Source organism: Ptiloglossa arizonensis, chromosome 5 (assembly GCF_051014685.1).
Source record: "Ptiloglossa arizonensis isolate GNS036 chromosome 5, iyPtiAriz1_principal, whole genome shotgun sequence".
In the NCBI taxonomy this organism is placed as follows: Eukaryota; Metazoa; Arthropoda; class Insecta; order Hymenoptera; family Colletidae; genus Ptiloglossa; species Ptiloglossa arizonensis.
The window spans coordinates 14,073,156-14,097,527 of record NC_135052.1 but is presented as its reverse complement, the minus strand read 5'-3'; the positions used below and the strand labels follow the sequence as shown (position 1 = coordinate 14,097,527).

Below are 24,372 nucleotides of genomic sequence, written 5' to 3'. Positions count from 1 at the left end.
CGTGTTCCCATTCTCAAAATCTGCTCCGTGGTTGTTCGCAGGTATAATGTACCAGATGCCGCAGACGGTGATTTATTCGCCGAGTCCTGGAGTTCTACTCGGTATCGGGCAAAACGGTCAGCCGGTGCAAATCTCTCAAGAAGGAGGTGAGAAACCGCGTTCCCTGGAGTCCCATGCGCTTCGGTCTTTCCGATACTAAGCGGAGAATTCACGAGGGAACGAAAAAAATTGACTGGTTCGAGGGTTGCGCGGCACAGAGAGATCGAAGCGTTCCCGTGCACAAGCGTCTCTCCCGTCCTTCCTGTTTCCCAAGTAGAGGTTTTGGCATTGTTTCGCAGGCACGGTAGCCCCGGTAAACTCCACGCAGAGTAATCAGCCGTTCATCACGATACCGCTGAACGTAGCGATGAGTGCCGCGGGTTTGTCGCTTCCCGTAACCTCCAGGATGAATCTGTCGCCGTCACCGCGTTCGCCGACGACCACGACGACGACAACGACCACGACCACGACCACGACGTCCGTCTGTGACCTACCATCGGATCTAAGCAAGGATCGTGAGTGACGCCGCGACTCGGTCAACGTCCACGACCGAGAAAACCACGCCGATATTGTCGCTCGACGATGCAACGAAGGGTAACGGACAATTGGACGATTTTCTTTTACCGATGGTAATTTCGCTACGTCGGTGGAGGCGGCCGCGAACGATGCGCAAACGTGTCTCGCGTCGTACGTCCTTCCGATAGCGAAACCGATTGTTCGTGACGGGAGGACTGATACGCTACGTATCGGTGATACCCGAGCAATATCGTAGGGAAGTACTCAATGGAAAGGTATCGAGAGGTATCGACCATCGAATGTCACTGAGCGTAAACTAGGGCTGGGATTAACTCGTCGAATTTTTCCCTACTCGGGTACATATTCATCGGTGAATCGTACATACGGCGAACAGTATGTACTGGGGATATTTCGCGCGACGATCAAGTGGGTACACTTGTGACATCGAAAGTTCTTTAAAATCTACTTTCGTTCGAGATACATCATCGACGGGATTCTTGTGTTATTTTTGTTGGAGGAAATCTAACGTTTTTGGATTGTCCGATTTTAAACGGTTTTTTTTCTTTTGTATCGTGTATCTTTCAAGTCACGGAGAAGACTCGGTTGGGAGAAGAAAGAGCAGGAGTATTTTAAAAGCATTTCCTTCGCAGCGAGGAAACTTATCCTTGTTTAATTTCCACCAGCTTGTGGTGGTCCGTGTTGTGTTCAATCGTCGGAATAGCGATGTTCGAACAACGATATTCGAAATTATTCTCAGCCCTATTCCGAGTGTATAAGTATGATAAGGATGAAAATCCGATCGGTATAAAAGTCTTGAGTTGTATCTGTTCGAAACTGCTTATTTCGTAGCGATTTCTTATTTTCGATACGTTTACGATAGTATCGAGACGCTTACACGATTTATACGGTATCGATATCGAAAAATTGATACCAAGTGTGCGCTACGTATCTTTACGTATCGATACTCTTACGCGCAGTATCGGAACGCGTTTGATGCGAACGCGAGACAACTTCGTTGTCCGGTATCGATAGTATCGATACGGTATTAGTCCCATCGCTGCGACGCTCGCGTCGATCCGTGGATGCCTGTACTCGTTGTTGGAACTCGTTGGTACTCGTTGTTAGAATTCGCGTAACGTTCAACTTCCTGTAACGCGGTGTGGTGTCACGAATTTCGTTCGTCCTTCGCACTCAACGTTGCGTCGCATCGCGTCGCGACGGTGGCGCGTCGAGTCTCGGAGACACACTTCGAGGACGTCCTACCTAACCTATTCTATCGATAGATTCGACGCGACAAGTTGAACGTAATCGCGGTGATCCATCGAGTGTAAACGCGTGTAATTTTCACACGACGTTACATCTGTACACGCAAACTTCATCGTGTTCCGTTGCGACCGTTTCGAATAACATCGATACGATACGCTGAGAAGTAAAATTAGCAACGCGTATCGGTATGTATACGTGTTTTCGTTGAAGCCGGGGTTCGTTACCGGCGTTTAATCGATATTTGTGCAATACTAGTCGAACGTTACGTTTAGCAAACGTTCCGCGTAGCCACTTTTTACATTGTTCTCGTGGTTTACCATCTTTCGAGATTATTCATTCGTGAATTATTAATAGGATCATCCGTGAAAGGAATCGATATTTTCGAGCCGCTTAGAGCTTGTTGAGATTTTACATTTTCGACGTGACCGTGGTACGTTTTTCGATCGATTTAGTGTACCATAGAAGATCGAGAATACGTAATTCTTAACGAGACACCAGGACCATTTGAAACTTCTTTCACGCGTATTGGGCCGCTAGAAACAATTACGGATTCGATTACTGCAAAAATTTTGTTCGCGTTACTCGGGCATTTCTTTTTCTTTCTTTTGTTTGTTTGTTTTGTTCAATGTATTCCAGACCGATGATTCTAAGAACGAACGATGACTTCTTAATCGTACAGGGTGCTTTTAAAGTGAATTATAGCTGGCGTTATCTTTCTTTGAAATTATAGAGGAAATATATCCGTTACGTTTTCGATACAAAAGTGCGATTAGCCGTTCACGGCTCGTTTGTATTGTACATTGAATTCTTTTAGTTATCGGCTTGTCTGAAAAACGTTTCTTCTCGAAACAATGATTTCTTCGCAAGGACGCTTGCATTTAAAACTATCTACCACGAATCGCTTGAATTATTTGCGATTCGATCTGTGTGCACGATAAAAGTGTTTCGCGGTCGATGATCGGCTAATTAACGGAAACGCTTGATTGGCCAGTGATAATATTACCAATTTTCAACGATCCTTGAGATGGATAATGTTAATCATTAACCGTAATTAGTGATAAGCACGCATTATTGTCAGCCACGTTGATTTAACAGTATTTTTAACTACACAATCTCTATTTTACACGATATGGAAATAAATTATCAGCTTGTGATAGATAACACCGCGAGGAATTTGTATTTTTTTACAATATACCTGCGAATATTATTTCACACACGGATAGTACTATCGATATACACGAACCATCGATCGGACTTGCCAGAGTGGTTGCTTGTAAACATATCAGACACTCGTGAAGATATTCTCACGATTCAAGAATTCTTTCCTTACCTATTGTGCTTTCGAAATATACGTTTCTCTCGATACGGTGAGAATAAAAATGAATTTTCGATTGTATTCTCATCCAGCCCAAAGTAACCGCTCTATTTGAATCGTGAAAGTATCCTCGCCCGATACCTTACGAAAAGTACCCCGTCTAACAACGAACGCGAACAAGTTGTTTCTATGAAAGATATTGAAGCAACCGGTATAATCATTTTAAACGATCAATTTTTCTCACCCGCTTGTGTGTTATCGATTGTTTAACAGTGCCTTCGTAGAGGGTTAAGAAACGTGGAGAGAGAAATTCAAAAAGGGACCTTGATATCATAATCATAAGTATCATTCTTTTATATGTATCATTTGATGTGTAATGAATTGCTTTTTAAACCATAGGTGTAACGAAAAAAACTCGTTTAACTTACTGTACCAGGTAGTACTAGTCACAAGGTTGCATCTAGTCATTGAAACGTGCAATGGAATATTAACGGTCATCTATTTGTTGCATCCACACACTGTTCAAAATAGTTGGCGAATCGTCCAGTAAAATCATATTATCACGTGCGTCGTGGTATGCGATACAGTAGAACCTCGATAAATGCAACCTCGATCATTGCACGAGAACCTTGTTCGTTGCATTGTGTTGATAAGTGGTGGGGATGGCCACTTAGCAATAAGCGAAGTCGGAGATAGAGGTAACAAGTAGTAGTAACCATAGGTAATGGAAATATATTGTGTAAATGTGGTTCCTACTTATTAAATCGATTAGCTCGATCGTTGCACGAACATAGATACTTGCAGGACTTTTCGACCCCTTTTTCCTGCTATTATCGAGGTTCTACTATAATAAGTGGTATAAATGGTGATAAGTTGGCTTACTTCTTATTGAATTAGTTACCTCGATCATTGCACGAACTTCGATACTAAGCGTTCTTCAAAACTCAAGAATGTTTATACAGAATATAAATAAATTATAGGTACAAATTTTGATAGTTGATAAAACAGATGAAAGAAAGAAATAAACCGTAAACAACGTACAATGAAGCATTGAAAATAATAAATCTGTATTAATCGAGATCTTTTTTGTCTTTTTAAACGAATTTTACAAATTATCAGAATTTGTACATAGAATTCATTAGACTCGTGTATTAATTATGTACACAGACTCCCTTTCATTCCTGAAATTTTGTCCAATCTCTTATTTTGATCAGAAAGCTGATTCCCTAATTGTCTCGAACAGTGTGTGCAACGTACGGATTGTCATACGAAAAAGTTCATAAAACTTAGCGATAGTACGATCCGTGCAATAAAATGTAAAAGTTCGTATGCCAAATTCCATGCATGCCAATCGATATGAAAAACGAATGCAATTATCTTGTATCGTGCATTTATCTTGGATAGGTTGGAAATTGTAGATTTCATCCTGTACCTTTCTCAGGTTTTTTATCATCAACCTAATCAAACGAATCATAACGAACGATTTATCAATCATTTTCCTACTTCTCTTTCGATGTTGCTGGAATGAAATTTAATCGAGATCGGAGAAAGTGACTCGTTGCAAATATAATTTTATTTAAGAATAGCGCAACTCGGATGGTATAAATCTTTCAACCGATATGTTTAAAAATTGTCTCATTATTCATGTGTAAGTAACGTTAATACCTAACTTCCTTAAATCGATTGAAAATTACAGATTGTACATCCACGAGGAGTTTATCGATGAAATCTTCAATTCGACGGATATCGAGTTACTCTAATTACCAACCATATGTTACGCGAATGTGTCGCAAAGTTACTAACTAAGAAACAAACAATAACAATTTTATTATCTGTTAATAATTGCGAGTTTTAGGAAAAACAATCCAATTATCTGTTTAATTACATACTATACTTTTTAATATTCGAAAGAGATTAAAGTATATCAAACCTTTGCGTACAATAATGGCGACGATAACTTCTAGAAATACTTTTTGTAGTAAGAAGTTCACGTACTTTGGTAAGTTAAAGCTCTCTAAAAATTATTCGTGCAAAAGTTAAATGTCCCCAATAGCAACTGCCTCCCCTTTATCAACCACTTGTTTTTATCTTCTATTAAATGTGGGAAATAAATAAATGAAAAAGACATTTTATTTATTTATTTATTATTTGACTTATTCTCAAACTTGTTAATTGTTTTAACGAATATAAAATTACAAGATTGTTCAATGACTCAAAATTCTAATAAGTAACACACAAGTTTAAAACTCAAAAATCTTTTTAGTGAAAGATTTTAATAAAATATACCAATAAGTACCCATGTATTTTCTAAGCCGTCGCATTTAATGTCAGAAGCTTATCAGGTTGTAAAATAATTTATTCAAATAAAAAATATACAATTAACGAGTCAATGAAAGAAAAAGTCATTTCCTATTATAAAAATAAAAAAGTTCTCGTGGTTACTAAAGGGGATGAGAGACTAAATATACTTTTAAATATAATTTTGTTGTAAAACTTTTCACACTTGATACAAATTCTTTCGATAAACAATTATATTCTTACACGTTTGATAATGGGGTTATTTATCGTGTATAAAATATAAATCTATTCGAACATCGATCAAATTGAATAGAATTTTTCATTGTGAAAATTAATGACGAAAGAGAAATACTTTACGATATAATCCGAACAAACAGTTTCGTGATTATAAAACGCAAAAGCGTGTAACGTACAATATGGAAAAATAATTGTAGCTCGTACAACATATGCTGTTAGAAAATGATTCATTATCAAGCGTAGAAAAATTATTGAGTCACTGCTGGGATTCTTGCGGATTTTTTTTATCTAATGTATCATTGATGCTTTCACCTCATATAAGTAAATATTTACACTGTCTGCACATTAACCCTTTCGCTACGGATGGTAACTATAGTCACTCATCGGTGAGCACTCGCTGTATACAAAGAATGAATATAGTCACCCACTGCAAACTAAACACTATGGTACGTACCATGAAAAGATGAAATTGGATCTAAACAGAGTTTGTTTCGTGACTAAAATTTTATTGGTCCTTTCGACTCGACGCTGAAGCCCAGGGACGTTTTATAAGTCCTATACACGATGAATTGAAAATTGTCAATGAAAAGACAAAAATTTATAACGAGATTATACTTCACTGTGAACTAAATCCAACTGAACTCTTCTGGATGCAAATTAAAAATTATAGCCTCACATAATACGACTCTTCAGTTTAATAATATAAAACATTTGTTTTTAGAGGCAGTGAATTCAGTAACTACAGAAACGTGATGTAATTTGTATTCGACATGTAAAAGAAAGGATTAAGACGAAAATTTAGAAACTAGGAAATGTTATTATTAATAACATTAAACCCAAGTATGATTAATATAAACTACTCGTTTGATTAATTATTAACTTCCTTTGTTAACTACAGTTTTATTTTTATTACTTTGATAACTCTATAAATTTTCTCTTGTTAATATACGCATACATAGAATATATAATACCGTGATTGCTATTTACATATATAAATAGTAACCTGTATAAATTCTACTGTATTTGTATATATTTGTCCCTTGCTAATATACGACCCTATCGCGGTCACGTGGTTTTGTTTGGATTCACTTCATCGATACACAACTCGTACTATACACGTTATAATTTCGATGACAATTTATATATATAGCCAAACGCAAAGTACACACACCATATAACTTGCAATTTTGTGGATAATGTAAAAGTTTCAACGATCCTATGAATATTAAATTGTAATACCAGATAAGTACCACATAAAGACTGTTCACCGGATTCTACCATTAAGAAAGAGTTCAAACCATAGTGTTGACTGTACTCTATGAGATGAACTAAAATGTAACTTGACTTTTGTTTCGTTAACATCGTGAAATCTTTTCAAATCAAAGTGGTCCTTTGTAAAACTCGCGTTTGCCTTTTATACGAGTTCAAATTTTAGTAGAATAAATCGGTGATAGGTTATAACATAAATCAGTCTTATTCGACGAATTCCTTTTCCACAAATTACTGTATACATAGAAATCTGGACAACTTTATAAAAAAAGAGCGATTGATAAACACTTTCATTACTGTTAATACCTATAGATACTCGGTCGATCAGTGGACTGCGTACGGCAAACACATACTATATGGGGGTCCATCGAATATGCACATTTAATGCGCGAGAAAGCCTGTCGCAAACAGCGCGCGTGTAGCGTTAAAGTCGTCTGCAGTTAATGGGTTAACCAAAACAAACGTAGAAAATGTGTATTTTCGTGAATCCAAAAGCAGACAGATCATTCTAATCAGAAATGAGAAAGCTTTTTATTCGTTGGCATAAATGTATCGAAGCTAGTGCGATGTATTTTGATTGATAAGTAATTATTTATGTATTAAATATGATACTTTAGTTCTATAAAAAACCGCAAGAATTCGCAACAATCTAATACTTGCAATCGTTTATAGACCTCTTATTACAATATGATGAAATAGTAATGGGACAGAATAAGTTGCACGTCACAATTTAATTATCAAAGGGTTTGTTATTTATACGTATGTAGCTAAAATATTATGAGCATGCAAAAGAAAGCTACATGGAATAAATTGTAAAAGGATAAACGGAAGAAACGAATTTGGAAAGTATTTATCTAACCTTTACAAGTATTTCGTTTTCCACGTTCTTGTTACATTCGTCTGTCGAGTGGTCTTCACATTTGTACAGAATAGCAAAATTACGAAACTGTATAGTACGAGATTAGCTGACGTTAGCAACGTTATTAGTGAGCGCGAAGGCGAGTGATTAGTCTGCCAAAGGTGAACAATGAAGCACGTACAATGCAAACTATACACAATGCGATATCTCGAAAATTTCTACTTTACGTAAGTTACGCGAGAAACTCGAACTTGAAGTTTGTACACTGATTACCAAATTCGTATATTTCACGTATCTGTAAAAATCGAAATTCTCGATCACCTACGACTACTGGCAGGGTTAAATGCGTTCTATTTTATATACAATATACATATGCATATATCATTGTATAGTATGTGCTGCGAGGGTTGTTTGAATTTCTCTTGAATTTTATAATTTTAATATAAATAAAAGTACTTGAAGAAACGATGACTTTTAAATCTCACAATTTCCGTGATTTGCACCGATGTTCAATTTGGAAAGAACAGTTTACGAATAGCACAGTGATTTTAGTAAACAATATTATTTATTGTTTACTGTACAACGGAATATAAAAATGGAATTTCTTTCGTCAACTGAAATAACAAACTAAGCAAAACGAATTCAACAAAAATGATAAAAATTAATTTAAAATATTTGACCAGGGTGTTCGATATTTTTAATTGGCCCGATTAAATCGATCAATAAGAAAACAATAAGATAAAAATTAACACCCTGACTAAACATTTTGAAATATTCGTCAACTACTGATTATTATCGACTTCTAATTTTTTTAAAAATTATAAAAAATTGATCCAAGATAAGATTGACTATCCACTGCTCGCGGTATAAATGATTTCTGCCCTCGATAGATTTAAATTTAAAATTTCAAAAAAAGATTACTTATTTATAAATATATCTTTATTTATTCACATATGATATTTGAAGAAAATTAAAAAAAAAAAAAGATAGCGGCAGTTTAAAGTTTTTGTTTTATATTTCAGACTATGTAATCAATAACAAAAGTCCTATGTGAACACATAATGTGAAGAGTTTCAATGGTTTCAATTTGATTTACCAAGAGGGCAGTATTCGTGCTGAAATTTTTCATCGGTGGAAATTTTATGGGAAAACGTGGCAGTAATTTTTCTTTTCATAACTTTTCTGAATCCTTGTTTCTTTTTATCACTAGTCTGTAATACATTGTCAACTCCTCAAAAAATGTATCGCTTACTTTTACAGAATGTTTACCTCCGATTCCCTGATTTTCTTTTTTCGCATGGTGAAGACGAGTTCTTATCCATTTTTGAACGTGTGCAATAAATTCCTTTTTTTCTATACATAGTTAATCCATACGTGGGTCAACAATCCTATAAACTTTTTAGCATAAAAATTTATTAAATAGAAAAACTTAAAAACTTATTTCTTAATACGTTGAAACCTCAATTCAATGAAAACTATATTCAATTGATAACGACTAAAAATTAAAATATTTAAATTTGAAAATTACAACACATCAGAACCAGTAAAAATATGTATTTGAATCAGTAACTGGAAAATAGTTTATTTAATTACTGAAACTGGAAAATAGTTTATTTAATTACTGAAACTGGCACAAAAGTAATTTTATTTCAATAAACAACAAATTAAATAAAGTCTGTCGAATAAAATGAACTATTTTTAATCTTGAGATGTTTAAAATACTGTAAATGACTTTAGAAAATTGTTATCTGCACAATTATTTTATTTAAAATTTTATCTAACTTTCAGTCGTACTGTTCGACCTTATATTCATCGTCACAAGATGCTTCAAACGTTTCAAAAATTGTTAGCATTTTAGAAGTAAAAAACTAAAATATTTTTAATTCTTTGTTAACTATTCAAATAAAACCGTCTCGTTTGTTAAGTTTTCACGTTGGAATTTAAAATACTATTTTATGTGCATTAACGTTGGTATAGTATACATGGATTATTTAAATTAGATTAAAAATATTTCTATTTCAAACTTCACTAACACTGCAAAGCATTTTTCGCAGCGCTGTTGGTAGCAACTACCGACTGTAATGTACCGTCATGGCGACGTTACCGCCACGGAAAAATCCAACTCCAACGAAAATTTTAAAACAACACCTTACGCCGTTGCAAACGCTTTTGCAGTTAGGCTTTCCGAAACACCGAGCGTGAGTATTATAATACATTTATAAAAGTGTACAGTTCTTCCTTAGTGATCTTAAGATCAATTTTTAACATTTGCATAGCGTGTTACCTTCATCTGTCTTCAAAATTCAATATATAAATATGTTAAATCAATAATTTTTGACACTTTCGTGACATCGTTCAAAGGAAGTTATTTCGTAAAACGTTTGTAACACTTATTTTATAAAGATTATGACTAAAAATAATCAAATTAATTGTATAATTTATTGTAATAATTAATATAAATATTGTATTATTTTTAGAGAGAAGGCATTGGCTGCTACAGGGCATCGAGGGGTACAACTTGCCTCCGATTGGCTAGTAGCTCATGTTAGAGATCCAACTTTGGATTCTGATACTCAAAGACAATATGTTCTATATGCCTGCCCAACAGGTGCACTAGCTGAGCAACTTACACAATTTTGGTCAGAAAGCAAAGAATTAATATGGAATGGTGCACATAATTATATGCCACATATTACTCTTGTGTCATTCTTTAATGTATGATATTATGTTAACAATGTACATCAATTGAAATCAAAGGATTACATGAAAATCTTGTTTATAGGCTCCAGACGAATCTACTGAAGAATTGGTTAATGCCCTTGAAAATATAGTTAATCAGGATGTATTACCAGATCACATTGAATTAGAAACTTATGTTTCTCCTAATTTTATGGGTCTTTTTGTTAAAGAAATAAATGCAGAATGGCTAAAAAATATTGCTATTCGTTATGTAAATAAACTTGCGAGTTTGGGTATCCCTGCAGAACCTCAAGTAAAATCTGTCCATCTGACATTAGTTTATCAATTTCCTAGCAACTTGTATCAACAGCTTCGTTCAATGGTAGAAAAATTGACACTTAGTTCTCCAGCTAATTGGGAACTTAGATTGTATTCTAGAGATGCTAGACTACAAAATGCGCATGTGCATAAAGTGATGCATGCTCACATGCCTAGAGAACATGATGAATTAGAATTAAGAGTGGGAGATTATATTTATATTCTAAAAGGGGCATGTAGTTCGTCCACAGATGGTTGGGTTGAAGGTGTCTCTTGGTTAACTGGTATTTCAGGTCATCTACCTTTAAATCATACAAAACGTACAGCTGAATCAGATGCATGGACCTTACATGGTACTGTACAGCTTACTGACAACAAAAGTGAAAATTTGGAAAAAGTAGAAATATCTACAACTCGAAAACCACCAGTATTATTGTCAAACGATTCTGCAGATATTCCTGATGGAATAGCAATGACTAATGAACCTGTAAATTATATTATCATTTTCTTTCTAGCTATAATACTTTCACTTTTAATATTTTTCTTTTTATATAGATTGAGGCCTGTGAAGCACCATCAAGTTCATCGAGACAAATTTTCATATGTCGCCATGGAGAAAGAGTAGACTTTACATTTGGAACATGGATTCCTTATTGTTTTGAATTAAATGGCTCCTATGTTCGAAGAGATTTAAATATGCCAAAAGAAATACCATCAAGAAATATAGAGGATTTTCAAAACGATAGTCCTTTAACAACAGTAGGTGAAGTACAAGCAAGGTTGGTGGGAGAAGCAATGAAATCATCTAGCATTAAAATAGATGTGGCTTTTACTTCACCATCGTTAAGATGTATACAAACTCTGACTCATATTTTAAAAGGATTAGATTCAAGCATACCAATGAAAATAGAGCCAGGTCTGATAGAGTGGTTAGTATGGTATCCATATGGTGTACCAGTTTGGATGACGTCTGAAGAATTAATAAGAGCAGGTTTTAACATAGACAAAAGTTATGATCCAATTATTAAAACAAAAGAGCTTCCATTGAAAGAGAATGCAACACAGTATTATGAACGAAGTTATGAACTAATCAAACGAATGATTGAAAGTACAGAAGGAAATATTTTAATAGTAGCTCATGCTGCTTCTTTAGCAGCATGTACCAAACAATTAACGGGTGGTAGAGCACCATCAGCTGCTGAAGTTACTAGATTAGTTCAAAGAGTACCATATTTAGCATGCCTAACAGCGCGTGAAGGATTGGATGGTTGGCAACTTCATCCACCTCCATTTCCACCTATAACACATACCAGTAATACTAGATTTGATTGGAAAGTGTTAATGTAAAAATGTGATTAATACGTTAAGTAATGTTTCTTCCTTTTTATTTTTTGAGACATGAAAGCAGACTTATTATGAAAGACTGTTAAGATACAACAAATTCTTTGAATATTTTAGTTGATACAAAGTATATTAAAAGGAGAGAAAAAGTATTATAATTATTTTTTGGATTGGGTTATTTATAATGTGCAACAAACTAAAAATGCCAGTTTGTTATTCAATTTCTTGAAAAATTAACATTCGTAAAGAAATAAATACGGATATTGGCGTTTGATTCTACCTTTTCTATGGAGAAGGATTCAAGTAATGTGTATTCTAATCTTTATAAAGATTGTACGAATTACATATTTTAATATAAATTTATGATATTTTTATCTTGTAGAGAAAAGATATTACGAATACAGTAAGTCCTCTGCTTACGCGGTTAATTCGATCTAAAGCTTTCCACGTAAGTCGAATTGTGTAAATCTGATGTACTGTAGAAAGAAAGAAATTCATTATGGGTTAAAAACAATTTTGGTACATTTAATAACGAGAATATAAACAGTGTCGATTAATCTTTGTTTAATATAAAGACTGATTAAAATATCTGACCCAATATAATTTGCAATTTTATCGAAAACTAAACTTTCTTTCTTCCTACAATACATTTGGTTTAAATCTTAGTTTCGAAAATTAATCAAGATTGAACAAATGGATATATATACTCATTTATAAAGTAGAAAACTTTATTTAATATGTAATTACACACATACACAAAATATATATGATATCAATGCGAGCACAACCGCGTAACTCGAGGAATCACAGTATTACAATTTTTAGAATATATTAAAAATTATATAATCTTCAATTTTTTTATTATAATTACTTTAAATTCAATTGCAAAATACAAATTCAAAATATTTAATTTGTTATGCCAATTCATTAGTCAGTGCATTCAAATTTTCAAATCTGCATATGTTTGGAATACATTATTATGTATAGAAGAAATATAACAAAATCTGATGTCTTTTTCAGAATGCATGCATACATGCATCAATGTATAATCGGATCTAAGATCTGTTACTGATATGGTTACTAAAGATTTATTTCATTGTTATACCAAAATCTATGTATATGGAAATTTATAAAAGTCAGTGATAATGAAAAATATCTCCTCACACATTTTTTAAGCACACAAGGTACATAGTGCATTAATGTGTAAAAATATAGAAGTACAAAATCGATGTAGAGAGACAGTGTTGTTACATTTACCAAAGAGACATATATAAGTATATAAAATGTTATTTTATTATGAATGTCAGTTATATCATAAAGGGACCTATTACCTTATTTTATGCAACAAAAATTTATTCAAATATAACATACAGCATCTCATGGTGTATAAAAAGAACTGTTCTATATATAGTAAAGTTGAATAAAAGTATAACAAATACAAAATGCACTAAAATCATTTTTTCCATATTTTTGACTCATAACTTATAATTAAACATGTCCACGTTCTTTTAGCTTTGCAATTAAAGTATCAACATCTGGTAGAATAGCACCAGATTGTCTGACTGGTGGTTCTTCAACTGATAAAACATCAATTCTAGCAGTGGTATCAACACCAAGATCTTTTGTTGTCATCTTTTTAATTGCTTTTTTTTTAGCTTTCATAATGTTCGGTAATGTAGCATACCGTGGTTCATTGAGACGAAGGTCAGCACTTAAAACAGCTGGTGTTTTCATTTTAACAACCTCCAAACCGCCATCAACTTCACGTGTGACAGTCAACTCACCATTATTATTTTCAATCTAGCATAAAGAAAATGTATATCAAATTTAAAAAAATAAATTTTCAAATTATATTGAAAGCTGATTTTATGTGATATGATTTAAAAAATTAAATTTAATTAACGTACTTTGCTACAGAATGTCCCAGTTGGCCAATCTAAAATACCTCCAATCATTTGTGCAGTTTGATTACAATCATCATCTATAGCTTGTTTACCAACAATGACTAAATCTGCCTTTTCTTCTTGAGCTAACTTGGCTAAAATTTTCGAAACATGAATTGGTTGTAGAGTTTCATACTCAGGTCCAGATATTTCAACATGAATTCCTTTATCAGCACCCATTGCAAGTGCAGTTCTTATCGTTTCTTGAGATTGTGATGGTCCACACGAAACCGCAATTATTTCTTGTACTAATTTTTTCTCTTTCATTCGTACAGCTTCTTCAATTGCAATTTCATCAAAAGGATTCATTGAATGCTTCACACCATCTGTTACAACACCTGTTTTATCTGGTTTAACACGAATCTGATAAAGAAAATATTATGTAAAAATAAATGTAACATAAATCCTTATCTTTCGTTTGTCAACAACTTATTTAATAGTTTTAATTTTCTATAATATTTAGAAACTATGCGCAAATATTTTAGATCAAACCTTTAAAATATATCGCTAATGTTAACAAATAGTTTTATATATTTTTATAATATTATTATTAAAATATACCTTAACTGCATAATCGATAACTCTCTTTACACCAACAAGAACACGCGCCATCGTTAACTAATAAACAGATCGATAAATTATATAATTACAAATTATACTTAACTCTTCCACATAATATCTACTTGGAAATGTAAATAGAATTACTTAACTTGTCTTATACGTGGCGGGAGTATTCATTGAGAATGGTCTAAAGTTCGTTTCTCTTGTAATATGAAACAAATAGGTAGTATTCATTTAATAAACATATTTCCAACCAGTTCGCGCTGATGTACGTAAACGTCATAACATGGCCGTTTCAGATCTTAAGTTAGATTACAAAATTTTCTACAGAATTAAATAGTTCTTAAGTTACTCAAAAAATAAAACGATAAAAATAGAGGTTCAAATTTTTGGGTCACGATGACGTAAGATTGCTGTTACTCCTGATTGGCTTACATATATAAACATGCATACGAAGTTACAGTGAGCATGCTCTGCTTTTATGTGATAACTTCTTTCATGGATCCTGATCTATTTGCGATAGATAAAAAACAAAATTATAATCGCATATACATATACATATACGTGTAATTTATACGTGCATAAATCTATATATATTTTAATCCTAATCGTGTTTTAAGAACAATTTACAATACTATTTCACTATTTCACATTTCGTTTTTTTATGTCAGTAAATTATGATTTAAGGCCATTTCTAATTCTGCAGCATATAAATGGCGCGTAAACAACGCGTCTGTATCAAGTGAAAGATTAAAGAAATTAATCTTACATGTCATTCCCATTATTGCTACTCTTTTCATTACGGAAATACTATACAAGTATAAATTGTACGTGTATTTTTTATAATCCATCATTTTAATTCTTATAATTATCAATTATTTGTTATCTGTGTTGCGATAATTGATTTTAGTGTCTATAACTCTAAAAATGATGTAGTAAATTATTTGACCTACTTTGATATATTTCTATCAAAATGATTAAAACGGCAAAATATAAATATTAAGCATTAATGTTAAATTAATTTGTTTGTAGTTCTTAATTACATAAGAATATTTAGTTAAAATTATTAGTTCATTAGAAATAATATTTATCGAAGCATTTTTATTCGTTCGAAATAATATATTAAATTATTTTTGATAAATAATTTTGATGGCTGAATTAATTACTTGTATTACGTAACATTTAATGAAACATTTTAAATCAATAGTTGTATCCGTTAATATACGAGATTACATATTCAATACATTTTTTAAAAATTATAATGCTTTTAATTACAAAAAAAGTAAAATTTCATAATTTATAATATACCTGCAAAACAATCTGAATTAACCATGAAACAGTTTTGAATGAACAAAATTTTGATTAAAAATTGAGTCACAAGAAGTAAAAATTTACAAGTGTATAAAAATCCTCGCGTATAATTTTTATACTTCAATGGAATTAATACAAAAGAGACTTGGAGCGATCGCTATGGAGCCAATCAGAATGGATATGAAATCAAGTTTGCGCCACACATGGCGTCCAAGAACCGACGCCATCTAACGTCTGGCATTCCTGTTTTTTTCGTGCGGGTAAAATCACGGCTTTCTATAGCGCGCAAGCCTTTATCGTTTTGTTTTGTAGAATTCGGTAAGTTAAGTGAATATCTTTGGTAAATTGACTATGCTACCCGTATGCCGAATGAAATGTTAGCTGAGAAAAAGCGTTCACGCGTCAAGAAAGTGTGTGGGAAAATGAGTTAACCGTGTGTTAACGCGCAGTGGTCAACAATCCGTGGAAGTTTAGTAAGGGAATATTTTCCATATTAAGGACTTGATAACGTCGAGGTAATTTCACATTGATGCTTATGATCGACTGTATTACGTGGGTTCTTCGAGTATTTCGTAATTTAAAGTCATCAAGAGTTTCCTTCGTGTTTATGTTTACTCCTCTAATTACCCCCTCCCTCCTCAGCCACCCTCTGAGCCTGAACTTTTCCTGAAATTCTCCCTCGTTTTTTTTACTTCATACATTGTTTTCTGTCTGTATTTTCTCTTTCTGATTCTTTTCACTATTATATCATTCCCTTTACTTTATCTGTTTGTTGTTTAAACAACTTCAATAACCAAACCATGCAAAGCAGAATGATTTTCCAATTCTTAAGATAACCGAATTAATTCGCTAATCGTCTTCAATCTTTTATGTTTAATGTTTTAACAAATGTTGATACTTTGATGCTAAATAGAAACTACATGAAATTCCAATTAGTAGTTATGCAAGAGTTATTTACAAATATTTTTGTTGTTTTTTAAGCATATTGTATTTTTATATAATGTATTTTCATTTAATTGATATTGGTTTTTATAAGCATTTAGAAAGACGCATATAGTGAGTGAAAAATGAGTGCGTCGGCCTTAAAGTCAACGATACCTGGAGTAGGTACGTCACCAACTTCTACGAGTCATTCTATTCTTCCAATGAATGCAATGGCGCAAAAAGTTGTATCGGGATCAGAACCAGGATCTATGAAGCCTTTACCAGGAGCTGGGTTAAGCTATGTTACGTTACAACCACCCAGTCAACCTTTAAGTTTAGTACAAGATCATAGACCTTCGGTATATCAAACACCACCATACGTAAGCAGCAATTCTGAAAAGGAGTCGGACTTGGATAAATTAATTCCTAATGGAGTAGAAATAATGAAAGCTGAAACAGAACAAACAATATCTGTTGCTATGAAGCAAAGTGAATCCAATAGGAATAACAATTTAAGTCCAGATAATCCTACTCAAGACACACAAAGAGAGATTCAAACGGAACAAGAGATGACATCTATTAGTTTAGACTTTCCTGGTTAGTAAAATTGTAATAAGTTTTTTATTAACTTTATTTTAATAAGGATTATGCACAAATTTAATTTTTTCATTAAATTTATACTTACTAGTTTAAAAATAAACAAACAAATTATTTTTATATGTATAAACATATTATTTCAATATCTTACTAACAATTAAAGTATATTAAATTCATTAAAATTATGACGCATGTAAACATGAATGCATATATACACCTATATCTGTGCATACATATGTGTTCCTTTAGCATTATGTCCACAACTGCAAAATAAAGTTGAAGAAAAGAAAACTTCTGTAAATAATGGTTCAAAAGAATCTGATGGAATGCCAATTAATACAGCTTTACAAACAAAGTTATCTTCACACAAACCGGAAGATGGATCAGCAAAAGCTGATAGTCAAAAGTCAAAAGTTACATCTCAAAATACAAAATTTGCAGCAGATAGTTCTGTAATGTCACAAATAAGTAATCCACCAAAGGTTGAAACAAAAGTCGCTGGTTCACCAAAAGCAAACAAACGGAAATCTAGAGAATTAAAGGATTTAAAAGGAACGTCAGCAGCTTCGGATGGTGCAAGTAAGCCAAAAAGAAATCGAATTCAAACACAGCCTTATCAAAGTCCGTTACCAGAAATCGCGCTACTTGTCAAAAATTTGAATAAGCCACTGCCATCTAAAGCATCTGATGACAAACTTATAGTATTCTACAAGTAAGTACGATTTATATATTTTTCAAAAATGTAAATTCAATTAATTTTTTGTACAAATATGTAAGAAAAAAATATACACGATGTAATAATTAATGAATAATAAACAAAAATTTGAACCTTTACATTGATTTACATATGTAAATATATTATTTTTTTTAAATATTGTTTCTCAATGTAATAAAAATACAAACATAAATAAAATTATTAATGCTTTGTAACTATCGTACATTCATTAATTCTTATTGATATTTATTATTAGAAATGAATTTTTGGCTGTGAGAAATGCGGAGGGAAGCTTTTATGTATGTCAAGCAATGCAAAATATATATAAGTCAAGCAGACGAATTCGTATACGTTGGCTTTCTCAAGACAAAAATAATGGAGAAATATATTCACCAGATTTTTATGATTTCATAGGTAATTTTGTGTGAAATTTTGGTTACAGATAGTAGATATTAAATTTTAAGTACATTTGTTTTATTATTATAATATATAATTCTTGTTCTATGATACGTGATATAAAGCATGTTTACATGTATTGCTCTTTTTTGGAATTTCAGACTTTGATTGTATATTGACAAATCTAAATTTGAATAAAATTGATAAAAACCAATTTCAACTAACCAAGATTGAACTATTGCGTACAGAGAATATTTTGAAAAGAGCAATTGATGTTGAAGCTGGCGTTTCTGAAAAACCTCGAGTAACAGAAGAACATCCAGATGGACGTTAGTGACTCATATTTAAATATATTACATTTTACAAAACATTAGTATATTTTATACTACAAATAAATATTGCTTATGTATTTAGTTATACATTTTATTTGTGTATAAAAGATTCTGTTATCAGTATTTAACATATTTAATTATTGCTTATATGAGATTCAATAATACCAACTTATCTGTTATTTATATAATCAAAATTTTATAAAAATAATTCATGGAATTGAAATTTTAATATCTTATCCACAGTTGACCTTTCACTTTATAAAGATGAATCACAATTAAAGAGAAGAAAAAACCACAACCTACACAAACAAAAGCAAAGTTTGCGTAAGAAATCAAAACAAACTGAAAGTTCTTCTGAAGATGAAGCTCTTGAAGAAGAATCAGGGAAAAAATCACCAAAATCGAATCGCTCTAAGAAGCGAACATTGAACAAAGCACTAGCAATTGCTAAATCTGTTGCAAAAGGATCTAGTAGAGCTGAGAGAGCATTAAATAGAAACACAAAATCTGGGAATGGAGTTGCTACTACTACTAATACTAGTGTAACCACCAGTGCTACAGTTACTAATACTGTTCCATCTGTAGATGTTACAAAAAGTAATTCTGATATTAAAAAGAGTGAAAAAAAGAGCACAAAACAACAGAGTAACAATAGCACAAGTGGAGTTTCAAGAACAAAACAACGTGGTAAATACAACTTCTCTTATTATGATTTGAGTATGATCTTTGTTTATTTCACACATATATCTATATAGAGTTAGAAATATTTTTACGTCGATTTTATCATTTTTTTCATTAAAGTACAATATAATCTAATTTTTAGCATCTGCACAAAACATACAACAGAGTAGCAAAGTAGCAGGACGTCCAAAACGTATGGCCGCTACCACAGGTATTTTGTCGACCGAAGAAACAACTTCTCGAAAAAAACCACGTGGACGAGCATAAGATTAACGTAATTTACATGTTTTTCCTGTGCTACACCTAGAACAGAGTCTGTATCGTAGGCAATATGTACACGTAGTACACTCTTTAAAATTGCGATCAATTTGTAATGTAATATATATGATCTCAAGATTCTTATATCTATCAGGTGCTGCATTATATTATAGTCCAACAATGTGGGATCAACAATTTATATAACTATGCGGCAAATCGCATTTAACGGAAAAAAGACTCAGAGACTTATAAGAGTGATATTGTGATATCATACAAAATTTGTACATATCGTCTACGTTTCAGATTCCTACAGGACAAGAAAGTCACGGAATGTATGAAGAACGGTACCTTGGTTGAGTAATAACTGTCTACAGGGTGTCACATGCTAATGCACTCTTGCAATAGTCTATTTTTGATGTTGTGAGTGAACTGTACGTGATTCAGTTGAGTTTAAATGTACACTTTCCATTGGATATGATAGCTATGTACAAATATATATGTCTGGGGCTTGTATGTACTCTATGAAAAGATTAAAACACAAAAGAAAATAGAGTACCAGAGGATGATAAGAACCCGTGAATTATCGATCTTCAAATTATGGATCGGTAGATTTAGAAGTACAATATCTGTACATTACGCTGAATCCTTGCTGTTTAAAAAAATAGCATTACAGAATGGTCCAGCGCCTATACTAAAGACAGGCAGAGAAAAAAAGTGCCCTCAACTGTAAATCCTTGTCCTGTTGTTGAATCTTTAGATTCACAAAAAGACCTTATGGCTGAAAATATAACGTTTTATTTCTAGTTTATTTTCGAATCATTTGTGTCAATGAGTTGCTAATATGATTGATTCATTGTTATAAAAATCAAGAGGATCATGTTAATTATGGTGGTGTCAAACTATAATTTAGCCACTTAAACATATTATATTCTTTTCTTTAAAGAAGATAATAATAGCACTTATTTACTCTGATAAGTCTGGATTAAAATGTATAAACTTGCTTTATCTATGTATTATTTTATTTTTTCAAAGATTATGGACAAAGTGTATATTTACCGAAAGATAGATGATTATGATTTACATTTCACCAAATCTAAATTCTTATATTTTAATATAGTTTATAGTTTATATTGTGTCGAAATGTATTATTGGAAATACAAATTTCTGTCAATATTCAAAAGGGGGATTTATAAAAGTCATTTATAATGATGTATATTGAATGAAGGTATCGAGATATGTATTTCTTTTTCTACGTTATGATGATACATTTGACATACCTTACAAATTATTTTACATAAACAAAAAAAAAAAAATGACTGGATTTTTGGAAAATAAAAGGCAGATTATATCAGTTAAGGTTACTTGCTTTTTCGAATTGAAAATTCTGTCTCCGGAGATGTGTACACTTATTTTAGGCATCGGCCGTTGAACATGCACAAACTTAACGAGGAAGTTGTTTCTCACTTACATGATTTTATCTATGTATGTACATATAAAGATTAGGTAATCGAAATTGTGAAAATGAATACAAAAATTTACGAGCGTTTGGAATCTTGAAGGCTAATGTATCTTATTCATTTGGTAAAGTATTTCATTTATTGTGTTGCAACACAAACAATTGCAGAACTTGGTCTCTTGTTTCAGTAATCACTGAACACATGTACGATGTACATATATTTCATAAGCTAACGACATAAAGACAACTCAAGAATGCCGTTTAAATGATTAGGCATATCGACTTCTATTGAAAATAGGATACAAGATAATTATATTAAGTGGTTAAAATGGATTTAATTCTTGAGATGGGAGATGAATAAGATACCAATCCTATCATTGATCCATTGCATATTGTATTTAAAATATACACATACATAATGTATAAATTTAAAATATATGCAAACGTAATGTATAAATTTAGTAAAAGAAAAATTCTAATGACGAAAACCGATGAATTTGCTTATATTGTTATTGAATTTTTGCTTTCAAAGCAATGTCACTTTTTTGGGAATTAGTTGTATAATAACAAAATAATCAGAGGACGTTGCAAATAATGATTAATATCATCATTAGCGTCGATGGAAGACATGTAACATATAATAAATTTTCAAGTCAAACTGCACTTTATTATTTCGAGAAGCAATGAATTACACGACGCGTATAAATACAGCTCTCGATATTCTTCTCTTGAGCCATTTATAAGTCTAAGACAAAATAGCATGAAGGAAACTGAATCGAAAAGCAACGATGCATTTGCGTGCGGGCTGATATTTGTTGAAAATACTTGAATATATATTGAATTTCAAAGATCGAAATTTAAATGTAGACACTATAGATAATTCATCACAAAAATCATCTTGCGCTTACATACGTTAAAATCTGACATCACATTTCCCTTTATAAATTTGTCGTGTACGACAAATATTTATTTAAGCCAGTTAGTCCCAAATTTTGTTATGAATTTTTGTTATACATGTGAAGCATTTGCATCTTTATTTTTTTCATTATTATAATTGTATTTTCTAAAACAAACATTTAAAAACGCCAAAGATATGTTCGTTATATAAAAATATAATTATATTTAAAATTCAAAGTACAAACAGTTTTTCATGAAAGTTTGCCCCCAAATTTGGGAAGCACTGGTTTAAAGTGTTGCGTTCAACAAGATCTCAACTACCTTGTGATACAACTTATTTCCACAATAATATAAAATTGTACGTTTAATTTCAGGTATACATGGCTTAGAGAAACCTTATTCTATTTGCATTATGAATTATGTTTATATTTTAAGTAAATATATAAGGCACTTAATATAGCCACATGAAATGTCTCTTGCATATGTTATTTGAAAGATTGGTGTTATAACTTGTTTAACTTTAAAAAATATAAAAATAGAAGTTACAGATTTTATTTATCGTATATATACTTTTTAGATTAATTTTGAGAAGTTTGAAGTCTCTGTCGAGTATTTAATTTTGTAGTTTACGTTCTTAATTGAGATAGATGTCTTGTGTAGTGATATTAAGTGTCTTGTTCCGTATAATCTAAAAATAGTGTTGATCGGTTTACAGTGCCAATTGTTTTCAAACTTTAAAGCAGTATTCCTTTGACAAGATCTGTCTTAAGATACATGAAATCAATGATTGGCTATTGCTTGACTTCTAGCACTGCTTCAATAAATTTACAGCATATGTCCCTAATTAATCTGAATGTCACGATTGCATTCTAATTATGTAATAAGCACATAAACCGTATTACGCGTGACGCATTTAAATAGACGTTTAAATAATGATTAAATAAAGCGATCGTGCGATTATCTCTAAGTATGATTCTTGTAAGAATGAATATTTACATAGATAAAATGTACAGCCCACATGCGAAAATATCGGGCTATACTCGAAATACGTTACGAAAAAGCTGTTTTTTTGCTTCGAGGTCATGTACAATTATTTCCATTAGGCAACATTTGTAAGCAGAGTTGAACTCTCAATGAATTAATATCTGCTACTTTCGTTTAGATTGCATTGTCGTTTTCAATTTGGAAATTGAATCGATTTTCACATTCATATAATACTTTATTACAAATTATAGACAATTCTTTATAAAACATAAACCAATTTTCATAAATAATAATTTTGACAATTTTAATTAATTTTATTGTTGTACGTGTATTTTTTTTTTTTTTTTTTCTTCGTTGTATTACTTTCTCATTAGAAATTTTAGACCAAAATATTTCAAGCGAGAGTATTCGAATTTTAACAACATTTATGTGATACAAATAAAGTAACTTTAATAAAAATATTTTTACCGGCATACATTTTGTATGATTCGATTCGATGTCTCATTGAATAACGACGTAAATCGACACCGAAATGCGAATAAATTGACGCGGCCTACTTTATACCTAAAACTCGAAAAATCGATCATAAGAAGTAAAAAAACAGAACGAAATTATCTAAACCGAAAACGTGTTTCAAGTAGGAAGCCCTGATCCTTTTGAGATTCATTTTTCTAGAAGTTATTCTATACAATTTACACGCAACTTTACCGTTAGAAACGATTCAATTACAGAGTCTCGGATATCTAATTATACGACTAATATGAACTTACAAGGAACTTCTATCTGTCGTACTGTGTACTGTTTCCTTTGTGTATACGTTATTCCATAATTTTCTTGAATTAACCACACGAGCTGATGATGGTTGGTGCAATCTGTATGTCCCCTGTGATTTAAGTTCATAATGAATTGAGAATCAACGTTTTACAAATAATAAAAGATATTGTGAGTTTGGTGACCGGAGTCAATTTTTATTCGCGTAAACCTGTACAATTTTCAGGGCTTGATCTCTTCGACAGAAATCGAAGCGTGTACAACGAGCGCAACAACGCAAAGAAACTAAGAAAGTATTTACACGGAATACACGATCTTTTAATCGATGTTAAGAAACACTAAGCTTTGTATGTACGAGATTTTCACGAATAAAAATATCTGAAAGTTGCACTTCATTCGTATCCATATG

The 24,372-nt window shown here is 32.0% G+C and overlaps 4 protein-coding genes across 6 annotated transcripts in view; 3 read left to right on the top strand and 1 right to left on the bottom strand.

Moving 5' to 3' along the window:
- Bs (serum response factor blistered) overlaps positions 1–8,270 on the top strand; it is a 43,036-nt gene extending 34,766 nt beyond the window's left edge. Inside the window, exons 4-5 of one of the 2 annotated variants that reach the window (XM_076312652.1) lie at positions 42–146; positions 339–8,270. In XM_076312652.1, the coding sequence (XP_076168767.1) occupies positions 42–146; positions 339–562 (329 nt within the window). In that variant the 3' untranslated portion in view covers positions 563–8,270. Of the gene's footprint in view, positions 1–41 lie in introns of both variants that reach the window. The other variant, XM_076312654.1, reaches the window with a different exon arrangement.
- A 1,589-nt stretch (positions 8,271–9,859) lies between these two features.
- Positions 9,860–14,451, top strand: Epp (Ecdysteroid phosphate phosphatase). The gene is made up of 4 exons (XM_076312037.1): positions 9,860–9,997; positions 10,277–10,514; positions 10,582–11,283; positions 11,352–14,451. Exons 1-4 carry the CDS (start codon positions 9,891–9,893, stop codon positions 12,141–12,143), a joined length of 1,839 nt encoding a protein of 612 aa, XP_076168152.1. The 5' UTR covers positions 9,860–9,890; the 3' UTR covers positions 12,144–14,451.
- Etfb (Electron transfer flavoprotein beta subunit) lies at positions 13,409–14,891 on the bottom strand. The gene is made up of 4 exons (XM_076312038.1): positions 14,791–14,891; positions 14,642–14,698; positions 14,045–14,443; positions 13,409–13,937 (listed from the first exon to the last, which is right to left on the bottom strand). Exons 2-4 carry the CDS (start codon positions 14,690–14,692, stop codon positions 13,626–13,628), a joined length of 762 nt encoding a protein of 253 aa, XP_076168153.1. The 5' UTR covers positions 14,693–14,698; positions 14,791–14,891; the 3' UTR covers positions 13,409–13,625.
- A 1,284-nt stretch (positions 14,892–16,175) lies between these two features.
- On the top strand, positions 16,176–24,147 carry LOC143147117 (uncharacterized). 2 transcript variants are annotated; one of them, XM_076312052.1, is made up of 7 exons: positions 16,176–16,467; positions 16,996–17,473; positions 17,723–18,185; positions 18,445–18,602; positions 18,746–18,913; positions 19,160–19,603; positions 19,740–24,147. In XM_076312052.1, the coding sequence occupies exons 2-7, from the start codon at positions 17,020–17,022 to the stop codon at positions 19,862–19,864; spliced, it is 1,812 nt and encodes a 603-aa protein (XP_076168167.1). In that variant the 5' UTR covers positions 16,176–16,467; positions 16,996–17,019; the 3' UTR covers positions 19,865–24,147. The 2 variants fall into 2 exon arrangements, with proteins under 2 accessions (XP_076168167.1, XP_076168166.1); XM_076312051.1 differs by having other exon boundaries at positions 16,177–16,467; positions 16,989–17,473.
- The last annotated feature ends 225 nt before the right edge of the window (positions 24,148–24,372 follow it).